General features: G+C 39.2%; 1 protein-coding gene across 1 annotated transcript in view; it reads left to right on the top strand.

Moving 5' to 3' along the window:
• Positions 1 to 243: 243 nt before the first annotated feature.
• Positions 244 to 23,695, top strand: part of LOC307127456 (SLIT and NTRK-like protein 3) — a gene marked incomplete at its 5' end in the record, with an annotated part of 42,250 nt that continues 18,798 nt past the window's right edge. Inside the window, one exon of the mRNA XM_079818680.1 lies at positions 244 to 2,929. Within this exon, the coding sequence (XP_079674806.1) occupies positions 244 to 2,889 (2,646 nt within the window). The 3' untranslated portion in view covers positions 2,890 to 2,929. The remainder of the gene's footprint in view (positions 2,930 to 23,695) is intronic.

The raw sequence follows: 23,695 nt of genomic DNA, 5'->3' as shown, positions 1-23,695 counted from the left end.
ATTGAAGCCTTTATTCTTTATTTCGACTATATTGTTTGCAGTGAAGAACTGCAGTCAAAGCAGCTAAGCTGCATTCTACTCCGTCATACAGTACATGTGATAGCCTCCCTATTCAGTCATATCACAACTAACTAGCCAAAAGTCAACATTAATTGGATTGAGCAGTTGTTCATCATCCTCTCTGTATTCACGCCACTAAAACTGTTGTATTTTTTTCAGTGCAGTGAAGGAGCTCTTGAGGCTATGCACTTGCCTGCATTTGGTGAAAGCATGTTGTGGGTTACACTGCTAAGCACAATTGCACTCGGATGGACGACACCTATCCCTCTACTTGATGATTCAGAAGAAATAGACGAGCCTTGCTTTGAGCCCTGCTACTGCGAAGTGAAGGAAGGCCTGTTTCATGTTCATTGTGACAGCAAAGGATTTACAAATATTAGCCAAGTCTCACAGTCATGGCTTAGACCATTTAAGCTCTACCTGCAGAAAAACACATTACGGAAGCTCTACTTCAACAGTTTTTTGCACTTGAACAATGCAGTGGCCATTAATCTGGGCAATAATGCCCTGCAGGACATCCATGTTGGGGCTTTCAATGGTTTGAGCTCCCTGAAGAGGTTGTACCTTCACGAAAACAAGCTGGAAGTGTTCCGGAATGACACATTTCTCGGACTGGAGAGTTTAGAATACCTTCAGGCAGACTATAATGTTATCAAGAGAATAGACAGTGGGGCGTTCCGAAATCTCCACAAACTCAGAGTGCTCATCCTTAATGACAATTTAATACCCATGCTGCCGGCGTTTCTATTCAGATCTGTCTCTCTGACGCACCTTGACTTGAGAGGCAACCGACTAAAGACGTTGGCTTATAAAGGGATTTTGGAATATATCGGTCGCAGTCTTATGGAGATCCAGTTGGAGGAGAACCCTTGGAACTGTGTTTGCGATATCATCCAGCTCAAAGCCTGGTTGGAGCGGATTCCGTACACTGCAGTTGTTGGCGAGATCACGTGCGAGTATCCCTTCCACCTCCACGGAAAGGACCTCAGAGAGATCAAACGCGGTGAGCTTTGCCCCTTACTAAATGAAGTCGAGATTGAGTCAATTCTAGCCGTCCTACACTTACCATTCTACACAGGGAGGGCGAGGCCTACAAAGCCGTCGTCTATAGTCTCCCCCAATCAAAATACTGTCTCCTCCGTGGAACAAAAAGAAAGAACTCCAAAGCCAACAAAAAGACCCAGGCCATCAAAGACACCACCAACACCACGCAGTGTGTTCCCTAATCAGCCGCCTGTAGCCGGATACCAGACACGGCCGCCTATACCCATCATTTGCCCCATTGGATGTACCTGTAACTTGCATATTAATGACCTTGGTTTGACAGTCAACTGTAAGGAAAATGGGTTTCGGAACATTTCCGAGTTGATGCCTCGACCCTTGAACGCCAAGAAGCTTTACTTGAGTGGAAATCTCATTCAGAGAATATACAAGTCAGATTTTTGGAATTTCTCCAGTCTTGATTTATTGCATTTGGGAAACAATCAGATATTTTACATTCAAGAGGGGGCTTTTGTTAACCTCCCTAATTTGAGAAGCCTTTACCTGAATGGTAATAGTATTGTGAAGTTAACTCTTGATATGTTCCATGGTTTGCACAGCCTTGAGTATTTGTATTTTGAGTACAACGAGATACGAGAAATCCAGCCGGCTGCCTTCAGTTTAATGCCCTCCTTGCAGCTAGTCTTTCTCAACAACAACCTCTTGCGAACGTTGCCCGTGGGAGCATTCGCAGGTACCTCGCTGACACGCCTGAACCTGCGAAACAACTACTTTCATTGCCTCCCAGTCAGCGGCGTTCTAGAACACCTGCATGCTGTCGTGCAGATCGACCTGAATCAAAACCCTTGGGACTGCTCCTGTGACATCATCCCTCTCAAAGAGTGGCTGGACACGCTGAGCTTAGTGGTCATAGTCGGAGAAGTGGTGTGTAAGACCCCCGAGCTGGTCTCAGGAAAAGATTTGCGCTCTCTGAATTCTGAAGTGATTTGCCCTGAGCTCCGACAGTCCTCGCTGTCTCCTGCCGAATCAGATGGGCTTATCACTACGTATCCCGAGGTGGGGCCGCACCCGCCGAAAGGTGCCATACCCCTCTCTGTTCTCATTCTCAGCCTGCTGGTTCTGTTCGTGTCTGCCTTCTTTGCTGCTGCAGCCCTTTGCGCTTATGCTCTTAAAAAGCGTGAAAAGCTTCCCTTTAGGAAGCAAGGGGAAGTGGGCCTGGCAGGCATTCAGATGGAATGTGGAATATTCACAGAACAGCCACCCACCTTACCAGAAACTCCTCCTTCCAATCACGTGTACGACAGCATTGGTGCTCCCTCTTCGCACATGTGCAGCAACCCCGTTTACAAAAGCGGGCAGGAGGAGTCAGGGCAGAAGCATCCCTTCTCAGAGACAAAAGAGAGCGGTTCACACTACAGAACGCTGGTGGAGAAGGAAAAGGAGTGGACCATGGCCATCTCCAGCTCCCCCATTAACACTATCGTCAGCGTCGGCACGCCGTGTGGTGACATTGCCGGCTTTCATGAAAACGGAATACTCTGCCCGACTGTCATTGATAGCCAAGGTCCCACGCCCAAGGTGGGATTAGTGGACAGTCTTTTTGGCACAACTCCCCAGTTTAGCAACCTGCCTGACAGACACACGCACCCTCCCTCAGAGTATCCACATGCCAAACAGGATGCCAGACAAAAGCAAACGATCACAACCACCACAGGGACAAGGACAGGATGTCCTAATCAAACCCAAAGTGATTACCCTGAGCTGAGGGCTAGACTCAAAACAAAGATGGATTACATTGATATGCTGGAGAGGTCATATCAATTCTAAGACATGTCAGATATAAGACTGCACATCCAAAATGAAAATGGTAAGATGGAAAAAGAATTAATGCGATGTAAAATGGGTACGGTTTTCCCTCAAGTTGCTCTGGAGGAAATCCCTTGATCAGATTTTTTAAAAGTGCCTTCATAAGAGCAGCCAGCAATGTTGTAAATGAGTATTTTTGTATCACAGTTTTATTTATCTAAAATACATAGATTTACATTAGACGGAAAAGGATCAACTTGCTGTGTCCAGACTTTGCTATGTTGGTAAAAGTGAAGCAAATTATACGTATGAATGCAGGGCGTGCGGTCTTGGCTTTTAACTCGTTTGCATCAAAAACTTCTGAGATATTTTTTATTTAACTGAAAATTGTCTATCAGCAATAGAGATACTGCAGTTATTGTATAACTGTCAAGTGCTTTGTTGAATCTGTATTTTCAAATTGAGTAGATCGTCTATATCTGGACTTATTGAATGGTTTTATGGACCAAGGTAAGGTCAAAACATGTAAAAGATTGGGAACTATTGATCATGTCTATGGACGTACCTTTCCATGGTCAATCTCACAAAGGCTAAGACAGATCTGTGCATATATTTATTCTTAGATTTCAGTGTTGCAATTATTATTGTAAGACATCATGTTAAATCAGTGTATAATGATTATGCCTCTGGTTTAGCCTTCCTTGAAAAAAACCCCATTAATTCAATAAAGGGTGCTAAACTAAGCCAGGTTCTGCAAACTGTACCATTTTCAGTCACAGATATGCAGATTTTGGCCTCTGCATAGCATGCACACACAACCACACACACACACACACACACACACACACACACACACACACACACACACACACACACACACACACACACACACACACACACACACACACACACACACACACACACACACACACACACACACACACACACACACACACACACACACACACACACACACACACACACACACACACACACACACACACACACACAGCACCTTACCGACATGCTCATGGTATGCTTCAAAAGAGATTCAAAAGAACAAAGTGTTTCAAACGAGAACTCATATGCTGGAAACTAGTAAATAACAGCGTGAAATTGGTCAGAGATTGCATGATATTGGCACTGTCGATTTGTGAAAGACTCTGTCAGGTCACCCACATACCTGGAGGAGAGGAAGCAGAGAATATGTGCAGCATTCTTATAGCATCCTCTGCAGTCTCCAGTCCCCTGAGTGTCCATGGGAGGGCATCAGTTAGATACACCTATTCACCATGCATAAGCTGGCTTAACCTAGTTACGCAGCATTGCGTAAGGGAGAAAAATAGCGTTTTTGGCATCATACTGTTAAAGCCTCGATTAAAGCCAAACCTGGAAAGAGATGAAGCTGAATATTTATGAGTATCGAAGTTCCTTCATACCGCGATTTGACATTTGTTGTTTTTTTAATTCCTCATTCGCATGTTCTTCTTTCATAATTTCTCATCTCATTGCATGAAATGCAATTACAAACCTCCCCTTAGTGACAACTAAACACATATTCCCGTTTTAGTCTCAAAGATCGACAGTAAACGTTAAAGTCAAGTTGAGGGTTTTCTCTGTTTTAGGGTTTTGCTACCGGTCTTGAAATTGGCCAGCCGACGAGCTGAAAGTCCAAGGACACGCGTGTGAAAGGAGGGTAACGTCAGAGCCCCGGATCGACTCTTATCGCGCTGCCCCTGTTTATTTTTGCTAATGTTGTACTTGGCAGATTCCATCCCTCACAGGCCATCCATCATTTACACAGTTGGACGTTTATGACGGCATTTCTGCTTCTGGCATACAGACCTGCTTGTCAAAGAGAGCAGCTTCCTAACCACCTTTCCTCAGTGCTAATTCACAAAGCTTTTGTCCAAAGTATGAGGAGAGATAATCCTCTCAATGCCACTCCAGTAACCCTCATTATACGCCTCTGCCACCCAATCCCACAGACGGCCCGGCCAACTGATCCTGTATGCAGAGAATGCGATCGCAGGGGCAGTCAGCTGCTCTGCTACATAGTGCTCATGTGCCCCGCCAAGACAAAGTGGCATTTAACCAAGAGACCATGAACAGGGAGAAATGGGCAAATGTGAAATGATAGCTTATGTTTAAAGGTTGATGCAATCGAACTAACCAGCAGTTACTTTCTTTGATAGTATTGTGTGACTATTTTTATGGGAATGCTCCTAACATAAAGTGGCATCATTATGAGGTTAATAATTACCTCGGAAAAATGCTCTCAGAACAGCCATTTAACGAAACACTGTTATTATGAATTCTGAACACGACATATGGCGATGAATGCGAAAATGTAATGCGCCGCACCACGGATAATGTGTTCCCAACACGTAAATGAGCCACAAAGTACCTGCAGAATTTTCAATGGGATGCAATTAGTCAGCAAACGGTGTGTGCCGTGGCTCTCTGACATTTGCATTTTTTACCAGAGACTGTGGCCTTTTCCACTGGCTGTCACGCCTGTAATGTGTCTGCTCAGACATGCCGTCAAAACCCTTGCCCCTTGGGAAATTCAGGGACACCATAGTGCAGGCAGTTGTCATTTTACTAAGTTGAAAAGCTGGACAGCTTGGACATGGTTCAAGTGTTCTGCTGTCGTCAGTGCTGCACTTTCTCAAAATGTATCACTGAGCAGAAAAATATGAAAAAGTTTGCCCTGGCTTGCATATAGATGTGTTTCTCTTCGACAAGAACTAGGCATGTCATTGTTCTGAAAAACCCCAGCGAATGCCTTTCTAATACTGATAATACCTTTCTGTATTGACCAATATTGCTGCGGTATTGTGTTGGGTGATATTTGCTGCATGTGGTTTGTGCTTTAACCTTTCAATATATTGAAGTTGCTTTTTTGGGAGAAAAGAGGAATAATAAGTATGTGCTTGAAGGGGACAGGTAGAGACAGAGAGAGAGAAACTGGAAAGGTCCTTTAGAAACCACGCATCTAGTTGAAAATGAAAAAGGCGTTAGATATAAGATTTTACACAGGTCTCTTATTTTATTGAACCAATTGAATCCCTACTGATCACTATACTATACTATACACTGTAAAATGGCAACCAATTGTTACTCTAAAGAACTGTCATATAATCCTTACATTTAGTTTTGGTGGTGTATTTAGGTTTATTTAGTGAATAACATTCTTGATTTGAATAAAATTGTTTAGATGCTACCACAGGAAGCATTTTTTTTATAGCAGGGATGCAAAATATGTCTGTACCATATGTGACCCTGGACCACAAAACCAGTCATGAGTCACATGGGTATATTTGTGGCAATAGCCAACAATTCATTGTATGGGTCAAAATGATAGATTTTTCTTTTATGCCCAAAATCATTACACTCTAAAAAATGCTGGGTTGTTTTAACCCAGCGATTGGGTTGTTTTAACCCAGCAATGGGTTGTTTTAAGCAAACATTTAACACAATTGCTGAGTTAGTCCATTTTCAACCCAACTTGGGTTATTTTTAACCCAGCATTTTTTAAAGTGTAGGATAGTAAGTAAAGATAATTTTCCATGAAGATATTTTGTACATGTCTTACCGTAAATATAAAAATGTATGATTATTAGTAATATGCATTGCTAAGGACTTCATTTGGACAACTTTGAAGGCGATTTTCTCATTATTTAGATTTTTTTGCACCCTCAGATTCCAGATTTTCAAATAGTTGTATCTCGACCCAATATTGTCCAATCCTAACAAACCATTCATCAATGGAAAGCTTATTTATTCATGATGTATAAATCTCAATTTCAAAAAATTGACCCTTATGACTGGTTTTGTGGTCCAGGGTCACATATTTGTCATCGGCCGTTATATTAATGCTTTGGAATTAATGAATATTGAATATTTAATTGTCATTTCCTTTCTTTTCATTTTATATTAAGTGAGTGTCAGATGATGGCAATGGTTAAGGTTAATCCTTGAAAACACTAATAATTTAATAACACTTAAATGGATATTTTTTTCGTACATTATACTGGCTAAATTCACTTGTAGCATTTGAAATGATTTTAGTTTTTTTTCTTCATGCATTAAGACACGGTAGTAATAACACTGAATATTAATATAGCCATTTATCTGTTAATGTTGAAAAATATTTTAGACTTATTATCAGTCAGAACTGTAATTTTGGGGCATCATTTAGTAGTGTGCTTTTCTTACTTTACAACACTACAGTATCATTTGTTCCCCTGTTCCTGTGTCACTATAGTATCTCACATCGACCTGAATGTCAGATCAAACCCTGTCTGAATGATAGATTGTGGTTGCTAGTATAGGAAATGATAAGAAAATATTACCTCACACCACAAACTTCTCTAAATGTACAGCCGGTGCAAGAACAGGCTCGTGTTTTGTATGCTGTACAGGTTCAATCTCTGTTTGAAGCAGCTCTGACACCATGCTGGGAGCTTTGTCTTGGGAAAAGAGAGTAGGATGCTGTCAAACCAGATCTTTTGTTTCTCCTCCTTTACTTTTCTTTCTTCATCTAGAATTAAACTCTGCCAGCAAGTAGAAAAGTTGTGTTTTAGTGTCTGACGAGTGACTTTTTATGCCCAATTTCTTCGTACAATATGGAGGTGCTGATATAGTTAGTGCGAGCTGGTTATTCCCTGTCCATGGTGCTGAATTTCTTTTGTGCAAAGGATAGAGAAGGAATCAGCAAGGCGTTCTGCAAGGCTGTGCAGCTTTTGCGGTGTGCTATTTCCTGCAGTGGGAGCTGTTTTTATGCATTTGAGGATGAATCTAGAATCTAGCACACTGATGCAGCAATCAGCGCCGTCTCTTAAGTCCACCATCTGTTGTAGTTCTTGGACATTTATGGGAGATCTGTCAGTGTAATTGTGTGTTTGTCTTGGCTGTGAGGGCATTGATCTGACCTACGGCATCTAACGGAGCAGCAGTCACTGTCTCAGTAATTACAGGTTTTCATTAAGAAAGGGGAAGACGAAAGGAAAACAAAGCATATTATATGTGGTATTTGTTTATTTGAATTGAATTAATATAAACATTTGAAAGTAATGCTTTTTACCTGTGATATCTGGCTTTATGGGAAATCACTACATCACAAAAAAAAAAAGGCTTCTTGGAACTTTAGACAGCATGGAATGCTTTTAAACTGCACTTTATTTTTTAATTAGGCCTACCTATTATTCTCAATGGAGAATTTTGCTGATCATGTTTATTATCCAGCAGCATGTTTCCTGGAAACATCTCTCACCTAGAACATTTCTAAGCTCTTTCTTCATCTTACACAATATAAAAGGAGAAAGAGACAGACATGCACGCACTAAGGGGTTGTGTGATTGAGTGATGATTTTATTATACCAATATTAAAATGCTGAAGTCTACACAGAGGTGTTTACACTTGTGTCAGAGTGAGCTGCTTTGGGCAGTGGGAACTAAATATGGAAAACGAACAAAGGAGCAGGTGAAAAAAAATAAATCCAAATGGACAAAGGAAGCTCTTTGTTTATAAATCTCCTATCCACGTTTCATGTCCAACTCGATCACTTATGATAGAAAATGATGTTAGAAATCATGTACGTGAAACAAGAGAGTAAGTCCATGAGGTGATGGCGCCTGAGCGTCGACATGAATGACGGCAAATATTGTGCGCAACAGTCCGATTCCGGAAGTAAAAATCCCATTCATTTTCTCCATAGGGGAATTGATTTTGTACGATTACTTACAAACCTTTAAAGAAAGACCGATGGTATATGCTTTTGAAGCTGTCAGCCTGTATTATTTCAATGTATTTTTTTTAAAAATCGTGTTAAACAGTGGAATTCCTGTTGAAAAACTACATAACCCATAATTCGGCTGAGAAATCTCCACCAATCAGAGAATCGATTGCTACAAGCAAATCTCACCAGATGAACACTTTAGCACCAGCCCTCAAACAGTCATGGGGACTGTAATTCTTTCCCTCATTAAAGATAGGCTATTATAAAGACATATATAAAAAAATATCCTGTAAGTTTCAGAACTTAAAATGTCCACGTTAGTCCAAAAACAGGTTTTATTGAAATTAAGCTGCTTAAACACCTCGCTTTGGACTTTGTCGCATTATGACATCATAGTGCAGAAGAAAATGAATACCTACTTCTACATCATTGGCTCTTTAGCCCCGCCCACCGATTCGTCCATGTCATGTAGGCTAATAGTAAATAGGCTACCTTATTTTCTTATATAAAATATTTTATTTATATAGGCTATAAATCTAAATAATTTATATCAGATGTATACTTGTATATAAATTGTATTTTATATTTATATAAAAATCTGAGACAAACACAGGATTACTCCAGCAACAATTTGAAGATAACAAGACATTTTGCATTGTCTTCCTTGCAGTCCGTAACTTTTTGCGCTCTAGCGGCTAATAAACAGAACTGCATGCGTCTAGCAGAAGAACGCTGTAGCCGGAGCTACTTCTCTCTGTTTATGTCTATGGCGAGTCACGCAGGGACTGTGCTCCTCCGCAGCGGTTCCTACCAGTCTGGTCTGAAATAGTCCCAATATAAACACTTATTATAAGTGTACCAAAATGATTCAGGGTAAGACAAAAACACGTTTTGGAAAATGGATTCATGTTGTACATTCTCATTATATAATGTTTGTAAATCTTGAATACAAAAAAGTTACGGACAGCAGCTTTAAGAAAGCGTGGATAAACTTTATTTTAACGAAGTTCCAGCGCCAGTAAGACCCTGTTTAGTTTGTTCACCTCATTTCACTGTGGATGTGTTTTTAAAGGGATGGTTCACCCAAAAATGGAAATTCTGATGAAATGAAAGATCTAGGAGATTGGGACAGGCTACCCACATGAAAAAATCCTATAGTATATTATAGTAAAATTACTCTAGTAAATACTATAGTGTTTTTGAACCGTATAGTAAATATACTACAGTAAATTAACAAAGTGTAGTAAATACTATAATATACTACAATATACTACAATTTACTGTAGTATCTTTACTATAGTATGGTTCAAAAACACTATAGTATTTACTATATTAAGTAATTTAACTGAGTAATTTAACTGTAATTTTACTATAATATAGGCTACTATACTAGCCTATATATAGTTTTTTTGTTCATGTGGGTAGAGCGAAATTGTTGAATAAAGTCGTTATTTTTGTTTGTTTTGGAGCAAAAAAAGTATTCTAGTCGCTTCATAAAATTAAGGTTGAACCACTGGAGTCACATGGACTAACCCTGTTTTTACTAGCCTACCTTTCCTGACCTTGAATGTGTTCATTTCATTGCTGTCCATGGAGAGGTCAGAGAGTTCTCAGATTTAATCAAAAATATATTAATTTGAGTACCGAAGATGAACGAAGGTCTTATGGGTTTGGAATGACATGAGAGTGAGTAATTAATGACAGAATTTTCATTTTTGGGTGAACTATCCCTCTAACAAGACTCTGTTCGACGCAGACTTTTCAGTATGAAAATAAAGATGACGCAGTGCCTACTATATTGGATCCGACAGCAATGTCGCAACACACAAGTGTGAGTAACAATGTTTTTACCATGTGACACTATTGCTTTGCCTGATATAGATTTGATATGTACTGAGTATTATACTGTAGCACCGTGGTCAAACTATGAATAGCTGTGATTGTTGATTCGCGGTTCCTTCCTTTGCTTCAGAATGTACGGAAGAAAGTACAGAACGCTGCTTTTGTTGGTGTTTTGATCTAAATCATTCGCTGTAATACTGAAAGAAAGAAAAAAACCTGTGAGCGAGATCTTCTGTTAAGACATTACAACACGTTTAAAAAAAAACAAAAAAAAACACGACACTGTAAATGACTGTAGGCCTATACATTTTATCGAAAAGGATGAACAATGAATAGCCTATAAGTGCGACAAATGATGGTAGGCCTGACATGTTTATGTAAACTCCGTTTACATACACAAGTCAACTATTTGAATTCCAAGTAGGCCTACTTCAACTTTATGCCACAACCCAGACTTACGAAGCATATGTAATAGGTACGTGTTTCCTTCAACTATATGAGATATTTTTCAACATTGGACATTTGCAAAACAATTCCACATACACGTAATGAATGGCCTGGCGGACGTTCAAATATTTTAATACGCAAAACCGTTACCCAGTCATATCAGTGGGTTACTTCCAACTCTTTATGGTTTATAATCCCTATTTTTATGAATAGGTAAAATACTTACATAACCAAGGCTGCTGAAAAACTGGGTGGGCACTTGCTCTCTATTAGGAAATATCTAAAAAGCATGATTGCCCAATCAGAAAGTATTCCAGAAAGCTGTTATATAAAATAATATATACTTTAGTAGCCTAATGATGGAATTCATTTTATAATATAACACTAGTTTCCATTGTAAGCTAATTACAAAAGATTACACTGAGCTGAGACCATAACTAGTGAAATGTGCAACATTTCTTAATTATTGTTTTTCAGTCTTGTGTCAGAATGATAGAAATAGTTTTGCTATCTTAATGTTTGCATAAGCAACCTGAAGCTATGCAATGTTTCTGCATGATAAGACATAATAACAATAATAAAGAGGGTTTTTTATGTTTTATATTGGATGCAACAATGCAATTACAAAGAGAGCATAATTAGACTCTTGTGCCCTACAACCTTAAGAATATGCCGCTTCCATTTCTTTTTCAGTCAATCCCAAACCAATCAAAATATATGCGGAGAGACATATCCACACTCTTTTCCCTCCATTTTCCTTCATTTAAATGAGAGTGCTGACCCCATTAGATAAAAAAAAGAAGGGAAGACAGACTGCATTCATTTCGAGAAGAGTGATTAATTACAGATGTTACTGAGACAATGAAATATAGATCATACCGACTGGGACTCCAGCCGGGTTTACTCAGTGTCAGGCTCTTCCAATTTTGATCAGAGGGAAAGGAATTCATCGCTGAGCTCTTTGGCACAGGTTTTTGTGATCATTAACATTCTCTTCAAAGGCTTGCAAAAAAGCATGCTAACCAAAAAATCCATCCTAGAAAGGGGGGGGAAGGAAAGCTGTGACATGCTGCGATATATATATATATATATATAAATATATATATATATATAACATTTTGTGTGTGTTTGGAGTTTGTGTGCCTTGTGTAAATGGCATTCTGAAATGAAATCTTTACACCAAATCCTTTGGTCGACAGATGCACAAGAGAACGAAATGGAAAGAGAGGATGTGTGAAAGAAAAGGCGAGAGAAGATATACTTTGCATGGCTGAGATAAAGGACAGATCATTAGTCAGGGCTCTTAATATAACTACAGGAACAGGAGAGCATGACACTCAGTTTTTAGACATTCGGGATCTATTTCCATTTTATGTGTGCTTATATCTGATCTGCAGATGTTCAAAATCTAGTTTACAATAATGAAATGTGTGTATATTTATACTTTGACTTTTTTGTTTTATTTTTCCATCTTTTTTTTGCACAGATCTAATTTCTCCTGGAAAAACACTGATTAATATCTGTTGTATATATATTATAGAGTCCACCTGCATTTTGGAACATTTCCAAAGGAAACATTATGCAAAAAAAAGCAATTTATTATTATGACAAAATGCAAATTATGATAGACACAACTAACAGATGTAAATGGAATACGTGTTTTTATTATAAATAACATACACATAAGTGGACACTTTAAAATGATCTTCATGCAGGGTTCGCGTTTAAAAAAAAACATTTGGATGGATGGATGGATAGAAGCTATTTGTGGGTTTCTCGGTCAAGATTAACAGTATATTTTTATGTTTATTATAAATAATTTATTTTATTTCATGTGCCCTCTTACTCTTTAATCATTAACTTTTAACCTTAACATTTAACCCTTTACAACAACATCTCTTCTCCGATTATGTGTGCAATGACAGGACAATAGGTGGGACAGGTCGGGACAATATCTCTCCCCTCTAGCAATCGGCCACTTAGTTAGCAATTAGCAAATTACTACAATACAATGATCTAATCAATTCCCAAAGGATAAAATCCTGCCCTGCATTTTTTTTCTCTTTTGCGAAGACGTTTCAATTGGATATACATTACAATAGGGAAGAATAAATATAGAATCAATATATACAATATAGTATAACATTTTATACGATTGCAGCTTCCGTTTCATGATAACTCTATGGGCCAGATTTACTAACAGCTTACGCCAGCTCAAACCCTCTTTTGCCGTTAAAAAACATCTCGGTTACGTATGTAACCCTCGTTCCCTGAAGGAGGGAATGGAGACGTTACGTCGACGTCACCGACATATTGGAATCCCAATACATCGGTGACGTCGACGTAACGTTGAATGTGACCGACTGAAAGGGAACTACTGTTAGGACTGCAAAGATGCGCAGTGATAAATTAGCGCTGAAAAGGCGTGGACACAGTTATTAATGGGGCAAAAAAGTATTTAGTCAGCCACCAATTGTGCAAGTTCTCCCACTTAAAAAGATGAGAGAGGCCTGTAATTTTCATCATAGGTACACTTCAACTATGAGAGACAGAATGAGACAAAAAATCCAGAAAATCACATTGTCTAATTTTTAAAGAATTTATTTGCAAATTATGGTGAAAAATGAAGTTCATCTCAATACTTTGTTATATACCCTTTGTTGGCAATGACAGAGGTCAAACGTTTTCTGTAAGTCTCCAAAAGGTTTTTACACACTGTTGCTGGTAGTTTGGCCGATTCCTCCATGCAGATCTCCTCTAGAGCAGTGATGTTTTGGGGCTGTCGCTGGGCAACACAGATTTTCAACTCCCTCCAAAGATTTTCTATGGGGTTGAGATCTGGAGACTGGCTAGCCCACTCCAGGACCTTGAAATGCTTCTTACGAAGCCACTCATTTGTTGCCCGGGTGGTGTGTTTGGTATCATTGTCATGCTGAAAGACCCAGCCACGTTTCATCTTCAATGTCCTTGCTGTTGGAAGGAGGTTTTTACTCAAAATCTCACTTCATTCTTTCCTTTACACGGATCAGTCGTCCTGGTCCCTTTGCAGAAAAACAGCCCCAAAGCATGATGTTTCCCCCATGCTTCACAGTAGGTAGGTTCTTTGGATGCAACTCAGCATTCTTTCTCCTCCAAAAACTCAAGTTGAGTTTTTACCAAAAAGTTATATTTTGGTTTCATCTGACCATATGACATTCTCCCAATCCTCTTCTGGATCATCCAAATGCTCTCTAGCAAACTTCAGACGGACCCGGACATGTACTGGCTTAAGCAGGGGGACACGTCTGGCACTGCAGGATTTGAGTCCTTATCTAGCGAAACGATCAGTTTCTGCGAGAAACCGAGCAGTATTTATGCAATTATTTTACCTCTTATCAGACGATCGTGATCATCTCTGAGCTCCGCCATAACTTCCGCTAAGTGAGGTCAAAATACGACCGTGGTCATAGATATATTGATCGTAGATGCCTCATTCTACTGATCCGTGCAGGTGCTAATGAGGCATATACGTATACATGACCACGCTCGTATTTTAACCAGAAGTTATGGCGGAGCTCAGAGATGATCCCGTTCATCTGATAAGAGGTAAAATAATAGCATAAATACTGCTCGGTTTCTCGCAGAAACTGACCGTTTCACTAGATAAGACCCGTATTCATCGTCTGGTATCATTTGGTATCGTTTAAAGCCCTTTGAAGCTGTACTGAAACTGTCATTTGGACCTTGAACTGTTTGGAGCCCACTGAAGTCCATTATATGGAGAACAATCCTGGAATGTTTTCATCAAAAACCTTAATTTCTTTTTGACTGCAGAAAGAAAGACATGGACATCTTGGATGACATGGGGGTGAGTAAATTATCAGCAAAAGTTTATTTAAAAGTGAACTAATCCTTTAATACAGGTAACGAGTGGAGGACAGAGGAGCCTCTTAAAGGAGAAGTTACAGGTCTGTGAGAGCCAGAAATCTTGCTTTTTTGTAGGTGACCAAATACTTATTTTCCACCATAATTTGCAAATAAAAAATCAGATTTTCTGGATCTTTTTCTCATTCTGTCTCTCATATTTGAAGTGTACCTATGATGAAAATTACAAGCCTCTCTCATCTTTTTAAGTGGGAGAACTTGCACAATTGGTGGCTGACTAAATACTTTTTTGCCCCACTGTATTTGTAGGAGTTTTCAGGCGCAAAATTTATGGGAGGAGAGTATTTAAATGAATCGTGCAAGGTGATGTACAAAGGTTTGCGCTCGTAAATTTACTGGTGTTTGCGCCATTATTTAACGCCCCCAAAAAAGCATGTATTAAACCCGACGCTAACGGGTAGATGGGTTGGTCATTATGGAACTAACGTATTACTGGCTGTATTTGTGTGCTTTAATTTGCACGTTGTCAGTAAATCACACGCAGAACAGTCCACTCCCATCAGTGCTTTTATGGAATTGCGCTCTCATGCTAATTTGCCCTCTTTAGTAAATCTGGCCCTATGACTGATCTTTTGTAATTCATAAAAAGAAATCCAACCTTAAAATGACAAGGATTACACAGTCTTTTATAAGTGAATTATAGTACTATTACATTACATACTATAGTGGAATTATGGATTAAAACATCAATTCTCTAAATATCCAGTTTAATGCCAGGGAATCTGCCCATGTAATTTATTTTTGCAAGTCTAGGTTAAATTCAGTGGAGTGAGCAGGAGTGATACCGTAAAGTAGTTCGCTCGATGCCTTCAGAATGTTGATGATGGTTGGTTGGTGTCAAGAGATGAGTTTGCAGCCTTCATAATGACAGTGAGAAGATTCGCCATCCACTCATTAGTACCGTAGTGAAAGGAAATGTTGTACAGTGGCAAAAAAAAAAAATGTATGCAAGCTTGTCCCATAATACGCCAATAAAAGCTTAATGATTTCCTCAGTTGTAATGAATGGGTATATCTATGCAGGCAGAGTTTAGCGGCTTCCATTATGACTCTTTTTTCATTTCCTCAGAGGAGGGCAGGTTATTGTTCACATCATCACTAGTCTCAATTCCAGAACGGTTCGTTTCAGAGAGCCCAGCGGCTTCAGGGAGTCTTCTCCGCTCTTAGGCTCTCTGCCAATCGTCTCTTAACTCTGACTGCTGGAATAACACCCTCACAGTATCAATTATTCCAGTCTATTTCCCAGTCTGACACTCGCCATTATCCTCTCAGATATCATCGCTGTCATTGAAATGGAGCCATGGCGGAAGCGTTTGTCTACCTGGGAATTTGCGCCTGCTCATCCCTGACATGGAATGGATGCACAGATGTCACATTAAAATGATGGCTCATCTTTTGCGGCCCACGTGTTCTATAGCCCATCTTTGGCAACACAGGCTCCCGTCATAATACGACGGGCTTCTACTTTGTCTAGACTCTTGAAGACGGGGGAGGAGGAGGAGGGGTCAGATGGCCAAATCGATTTAGCTTCAATAAGGTGCACGCACGCATGTCACAACAGTGATATTCAAATTCCTTTTGAAGTGCTTCGCTCGCAGAGAAAGCTCTTTACCCGGCAACGCATTCATTCGCTCACTCGTGAGTGTGGAGGAAAAAATGGTCTGTGACTAAGCACAATCTCTTTGATTTCAGCTTGGAGGATTGTGGGAATTCACTAAGACCAGATGAATGATATGTGATGGTTTCTTTCTCATATGATCGAAATTGCATTCAGATCAATTAGGTATAAAAGTGATAAGCACTTTTTTTTTTTTACTGCTAAGTCTGGCCTGGTTATGAAACGTACGGACCATCAAACGTGTGGCGTGTGTGAGTGGGGCTGACCTTGGCTAGCGCACATGAAAGGGAAAATGACAGTGGCAGCTGTATGATATGCAGTGGTGCTGTCTTTTGCAGTCTCTTATTTAGGCCTAGTCCCCGAAGTCATTTGCAAGGATAATTAGAGAGGTACATGAATTGTATCTGCAGAGCTTCTCTCCCCGTCCTTAATAAAATATGAAGTTTTTAATGACAGTGTGGTGTTATGCACCATTCATTATTCATCACTTTACGTAACCTTTATGTAAGTCCTAAATTAATCGGAACTTCAATACGTTTGAGGGATGGAATTTGGAAGGTTTCGTAGTAGTTATCGATTGCAGGTTCTGATTCGGAATGGGACAGCCCTACGGAAATCTAGTTTAGAGGATGAGCAAACATGAAAGGGAGCCCGGAGTACAAGCACATCATAGATGAGAACGATGAGATGAATCATTCAGTGGTATTTGTTCATGTGCTGGATACATAATCTGTTCCATACAGATTAAAAGAGATTATAGTTGTAGTTCGGTCGTGTTTCAAAGCGTCGTACCTGGTTAACGGATTTCATGGCTTCGCAGAGATAGAGAGAGCGGGAATTTGCATTTCCCTGAAAACAACACAGGGAGAGCGTGTTGTTTTAAGGGAATTAACCTTTGATGTCAATGAGGCACATTTCCAAAGCACATTTCAGCAGCCATATCTGAACTCTCCACTGCACGCTATCAGCTAGCATCAGTTGCCGCAAAGCAAACTGTTCTCTCAATCTCCCTCTCTCTTGCTCTCGTTCCACAAGGCCACTAGCCAGGTTTTGTATCCCATGAGACCAAAAGGGAAGAGTTTGCTGAATTATGGATATTTTACAGTGCCAGGAATTCTGTTGAAATCTTCTGCAAATAAGCTTTAAATCACTGCGGTGTCAACGCAGATTACCACTGAAATGCTTAAAATGCAGCCAAAAACTCAGCAAACCCAACAAGTACAACAGGGCCATTTTGAAGACAATGCAGCAACGGAGGCAGAAAGAAAAAGAGCCTGTTCAGACGTGTCTTTATATTATGCTAATACTAATTTGTTTGTTTTTCAAGGAACTTAAGGGGGCGTTCACACTGACAGTGATTAAAATGTTGGAGGTCACTGAGCTGTTGGTTTCGAGTAGGCGTTCCTACTGTCGCGGTAGTGTCTGCATTCCCATTGGCCGTTGCCGTGTCCTGTCGCCGCTCATTTGCATAAAGTTGAGCTCACGAGAATGATGTATGTTTGCTTTGTCACTGTGATTCGCCGTCAATGTGTGGCTGGTTAGCATGGTTCTGATAACCTGTGCTTTCTCCATTTCTCCATTAATGGCCATTTCCATTTGTTTTAGGCTAAATATAAACACTTATTATAGTAGATATTTTAATTATCATTTTTAAAGATGTTTTTAATGGGATGTGAAATATTTATACATTTATTTTATACACAATCACCATATATTATATCACCTGCCAAGCAACTGCTAGTGAGATTAATGGAAATGTTAACGCATAGCTCTTTACGGGTATTATAGACCTCCTTAATTTGCACCAAATAAACCATTAATAGGATTTATCGATCACAAAGAGTGAGGGAAAAGTAAATGTGGATTGTTTGGACCTTTAAGCACACAGTTTCATTGTGAGCTCCTTGTATTCAAACTGCCTCCAATCACTAGAGTAACAGCTGTGGTTGTTTGCTAAGGGGAGCTAACCCAACAGCCATACCTCAACCTGAGCTTAGATTGCTGTCGCTACAGACCTCTGTGTCCCATTGTTAGACAGCTACAATCTGTTCCTGCCAAAGGCAAGTTTTTATTCTTCTTATTGGGTTTGGTTTTAGCTCTCTGGGTTGTTCCTCTGCATCTCTCTCTCTCTCTCTCTCTCTCTCTCTCTCTCTCTCTCTCTCTCTCTCTCTCTCTCTCTCTCTCTCTCTCTCTCTCTCTCTCTCTCTCTCTCTCTCTCTCTCTCCCTCTCTCCCTCTCTCTCTCTCTCTCTCTCTCTCTCTCTCTCTCTCTCTCTCTCTCTCTCCCTCTCTCTCTCTCTCTCTCTCTCTCTTAACACACTGAGGTTATGGTTCCAAACCTGTATGGATTTCTTTCTTCTGCTGAAAATATAAAAATACAGAAGCATGCTTCAAATACTCACAACGGACCCAAATACAGAAACTCGCTTCAAATACTCATAACGCAACCAAATACAGAAACTCGCTTCAAATACTCATAACGCAACCAAATACAGAAACGTGTTGTGAATACTCACAACGCAACCAATTACGGAAATGCTTTAAATACTCACAATGCAACTAAATACAGAAATTTGCTTCAAATACTCATAACGCAACCAAATACAGAAACGCATTGTGAATACTCACAACGCAACAAATTACAGAAACGCTTCAAATACTCACAATGCAACTAAATACAGAAACTCGCATCAAATACTCATAACGCAACCAAATATAGAAACGCTTAAAATACTCACAATGCAACCAAATACAGAAACGTGTTGCGAATACTCACAACGGACCCAAATACAGAAACACGCTGCAAATATTCACAACGCAACCAAATACAGAAACGTGTTGCGAATACTCACAACGGACCCAAATACAGAAACACGCTGCAAATATTCACAACGCAACCAAATACAGAAACGTGTTGTGAATACTCACAATGGACCCAAATACAGAAACACGCTGCAAATATTCACAACGCAACCAAATACAGAAGCACACTTCAAATACTCAAGTCAAGTCAAGTCAAGTCAACTTTATTTATATAGCGCTTTTAACAATGTAGATTGTTTCAAAGCAGCTTTACAGTGTTAAACAGGAAAATAATGCAGCATAATTTTATTCAGCTGTATAGCCATTCTGGAAAAATTTCAAGTATCATACAGTGACAGTGTGGGCTTTAGATCAATAATTTGATCAGTAATTTAGTTTAAATGGTTAATTTAGTTTATTATTTAGATGTATTTCGATGTTTAGTTGAAAAATTTAGTGTCCCCAACTGAGCACGCCTAGCCAGAGGCAACAGTGGCAAGGAAACCAAAACCCCATTAGGTGACCTAATGGAGAAAAATAACTCCCATTGCATGGGTGTCGGAACCATTGTATGTGGGTAGGACGAGACCCACCCACTTTTTAAAACCAATGATATTGGACCCACTCACTTTTACCGTCTCTAATTCAGCGCATGTCACAATGCAACCAAATACAGAAATGCATTGCAAATACTCACAACAGACCAAAATACAGAAACACTCTTCAAATACTCACAACAGACCCAAATACAGAAACACTCTTCAAATACTCACAACAGACCCAAATACAGAAGCACGCTGCAAATACTCACAACACAACCAAATACAGAAACGCGTTGCAGATAGCACAGAGCTCAACTGTTGGAACTGAAGACAACTAGAAAAAAATCCCAGCAAATTAAGAAAACATCTTCATCAGTTTGACCACACGTGTGCTGCAAATACTCACGATGGACCCAAATATACGTGTCAAGTGAGGAACCTGGCTGTGACATGCTTATTGTTCAATGGCTACTCATCAGTGGTGTTGTTGAAGACCTGAAAGGTGAGTGTTTTGTTTATGTGTTGTCAAATTGATGAAGATGTTTTCTTAATTTGCTGGTGTTTTTTCTATTTGCATGCATTTACTTCGTTTGCTGCATGTTGACCTCTCTCGGCCGGCGTACATTTCACCTCCCTACCAAATTAGCTACAATAATTTTAGAATGCACATTTAGAATGGCCTTTTATTGTGGCCAGCAAAGAGAAAAAACACCTGTGTAATAATCATGCTGTCTAATCAGCATCTTGATATGCAACACCTGTGAGGTGGATGGATTATCTCGGCAAAGGAGAAGTGCTCACTAACACAGATTTAGACAGATTTGTGAACAAAATTTGAGAGAAATAGGCCTTATGTCTTTAAGTTCAGCTTATGAAAAATGGTGGCAAAAACAAAAGATGTTTTATTCTCCAGATTTTTGCCATCATTAATGATGTCAAATTCTTAGATTGTTTGAGATGTTTTCATCTTTATAAAATTTTACGTTTCTATGTAGGGTTGCATTGATATAAAAATTCTATCTGGTATTGATAAGCCAATATTTTATTTTCATGTTATGGCTGATATCTGATAATTGGCCGATATTACAATTCTACACTATTTTGTCTAAGTAAATAAAAAATAAAACAAGAAAACATTTTTTAAATGCTACAGGTGAACTTAGTCATCACAATATTAAATTAAATTAAATTGTGTGCATCCCTATTGCTTAGACCAATCCGTGAGTGTATAGAACATTTATTTTATCATATCTCTGGCATCTGAAATATGACTTAATGTGTACAATAAAGCACATTCTAGAGCAAAAGAGCAAAAAAGAACATACTGGTGCTAGGAAAGAAACTTTTTTTTTTCACTGCTGCAATGCAGAGAAAGATCCATCAAGACTGTACTTGATATGTCTGTTTGGTATATTGTTTATGCCTATTTCATCATCATGGCCACCACCACAGTGATTGCATCATCTCGTGCACTGAAACATTTGAACCCCCAGAATTCAGTAAAATTTCCCTTAGGTATTCAGCGTGAGTTTGACTGCAGTCCTTATTTCAGTATTTATATTTTTCGATTTCATTTCAACACTCAAACAGATTAGTGAGAGAGAGAGAGAAAGAGAGAGAGAGAGTGAACGTGTGTGAACATCTCATAGCATTTGGCTTAATAAATGCAATTCTGTTCTAAAGTTTCAGCACAGCCGAGTGTCAGAGAGAGTGTGCTATTAGGCATTGTGAAGTTCAGAGAATTCCATGAGTTGCTTCACACAATGGCTTTCGTCTAGATTAATTGAAAATGACTTCGGCTGAGTACAGCCTTTGCAGACACAATGTCTGCACGGTGCTGTAATTATTATCCGTTGATTTGGACCATGCTGTACAATTTACTCTTTCTCCTCTCTTTTTTTCTCCTATCCATTATTGTTGTTTGGTAAAGTAGAAATACAATTTCACAGCTCAGAGGCTGGGTCAGGACTGGAATTATGATTAATAATATTCCACTGAAAATGATTCAGTTCTCTGTGTTGGTGAAAACTAATTACTCTTCTTAATTGTACAAAATATTGCCTCACGAGACATGGAATATTATAGGAAAAACAAAAGACATGCACAAAGCTATGGCATATTAAACAGACGTTTCACCCGGCGCTTTGTAATGACCTCTCAAAGGCGTAACGGTGGTGTGCAATTATTGATAATTCAAGAGAAATTCCTATTGAATTATTCAGAAACAGACTCACAGCTTTCATTTAACATCTCAAGCTGTCTGCTTTATGGTCCCTGTTCCCCATTCAGATAATTGAGCCAATCCATTTGGCTTGGTATGGTGATAAAGTCCTCTGTGCTATGAGTTCAGTTATGACACTTGAGTTATTAATTACGCATCTTAAATTTGGTCATTGACTGTAATGCAAGGCTGTTAAATTGCCACCAGAACCCAGTTGCACATTGTGTCAATTTACAGGAAGTTAAAAGAGTTTTGTAAATGCATTATCTTTCCAACTTCTGCCCTATAGCTCATCCCTAGTTATTCTTCCCCTTCGACAATACACTGAGGGAGAATAATCTGATCCTTTACAGAAGGAAGCACCGTTTATTTATCACATGACCGCTGTTGCTTGGCAACCCAAAGCCTTCGGTTTATCCACCAGCACAAGTAATAAATCCATTATACAGAAAAGCAAAGTAGCCTCCAACAACAGACATACAACTCATTCCTCCATTTCCTATTGCAACAGAGCTTCTTCATTTATTATTTAATATTGAATTATTTATCAACATAATGAATCCCATCTATCTATCTATCTATCTATCTATCTATCTATCTATCTATCTATCTATCTATCTATCTATCTATCTATCTATCTATCTATCTATCTATCTATCTATCTATCTATCTATCTATCTATCTATCTATCTATCTATCTATCTATCTATCTATCTATCTATCTATCTATCTATCTATCATCTATCTATCTATCTATCTATCTATCTATCTATCTATCTATCTATCTATCTATCTATCTATCTATCTATCTATCTATCTATCTATCTATGAATTTTTTGTAAAAAAAGAAAAGAAAAAAAAGATAGAAAAAAGCAAACCCTGCATGAAGGTCATGTTAAAGTGTCCACTTATGTGTATGTGTATTTATGATAAGCACACTTATTGTCCGTAAGTCCGTATATATTATTCTCTAGCAGTATATACAGTGAGTAAAATAAGTATTTGAACACCCTGCTATTTTGCAAGTTCTCCCACTTAGAAATCATGGAGGGGTCTGAAATTGTCATCGTAGGTGCATGTCCACTGTGAGAGACATAATAAAAAAAATAATAATCCAGAAATCACAATGTATGATTTTTTAACTATTTATTTGTATGATACTGCTGCAAATAAGTATTTGAACACCTGAGAAAATCAATGTTAATATTTGGTACAGTAGCCTTTGTTTGCAATTACAGAGGTCAAACGTTTCCTGTAGTTTTTCACCAGGTTTGCACACACTGCAGGAGGGATTTTGGCCCACTCCTCCACACAAATCTTCTCTAGATCAGTCAGGTTTCTGGCCTGTTGCTGAGAAACACGGAGTTTGAGCTCCCTCCAAAGATTCTCTATTGGGTTTAGGTCTGGAGACTGGCTAGGCCACGCCAGAACCTTGATATGCTTCTTACAGAGCCACTCCTTGGTTATCCTGGCTGTGTGCTTCGGGTCATTGTCATGTTGGAAGACCCAGCCTCGACCCATCTACAATGCTCTAACTGAGGGAAGGAGGTTGTTCCCCAAAATCTCGCAATACATGACCCTGGTCCTCCTCTCCTTAATACAGTGCAGTCGCCATGTCCCATGTGCAGAAAAACACCCCCAAAGCATGATGCTACCACCCCCATGCTTCACAGTAGGGATGGTGTTCTT

This window comes from Gobio gobio (assembly GCF_949357685.1).
Source record: "Gobio gobio genome assembly, chromosome: 6".
Taxonomy (NCBI): domain Eukaryota; kingdom Metazoa; phylum Chordata; class Actinopteri; order Cypriniformes; family Gobionidae; genus Gobio; species Gobio gobio.
This window is presented reverse-complemented; position numbering and strand designations above follow the sequence as displayed.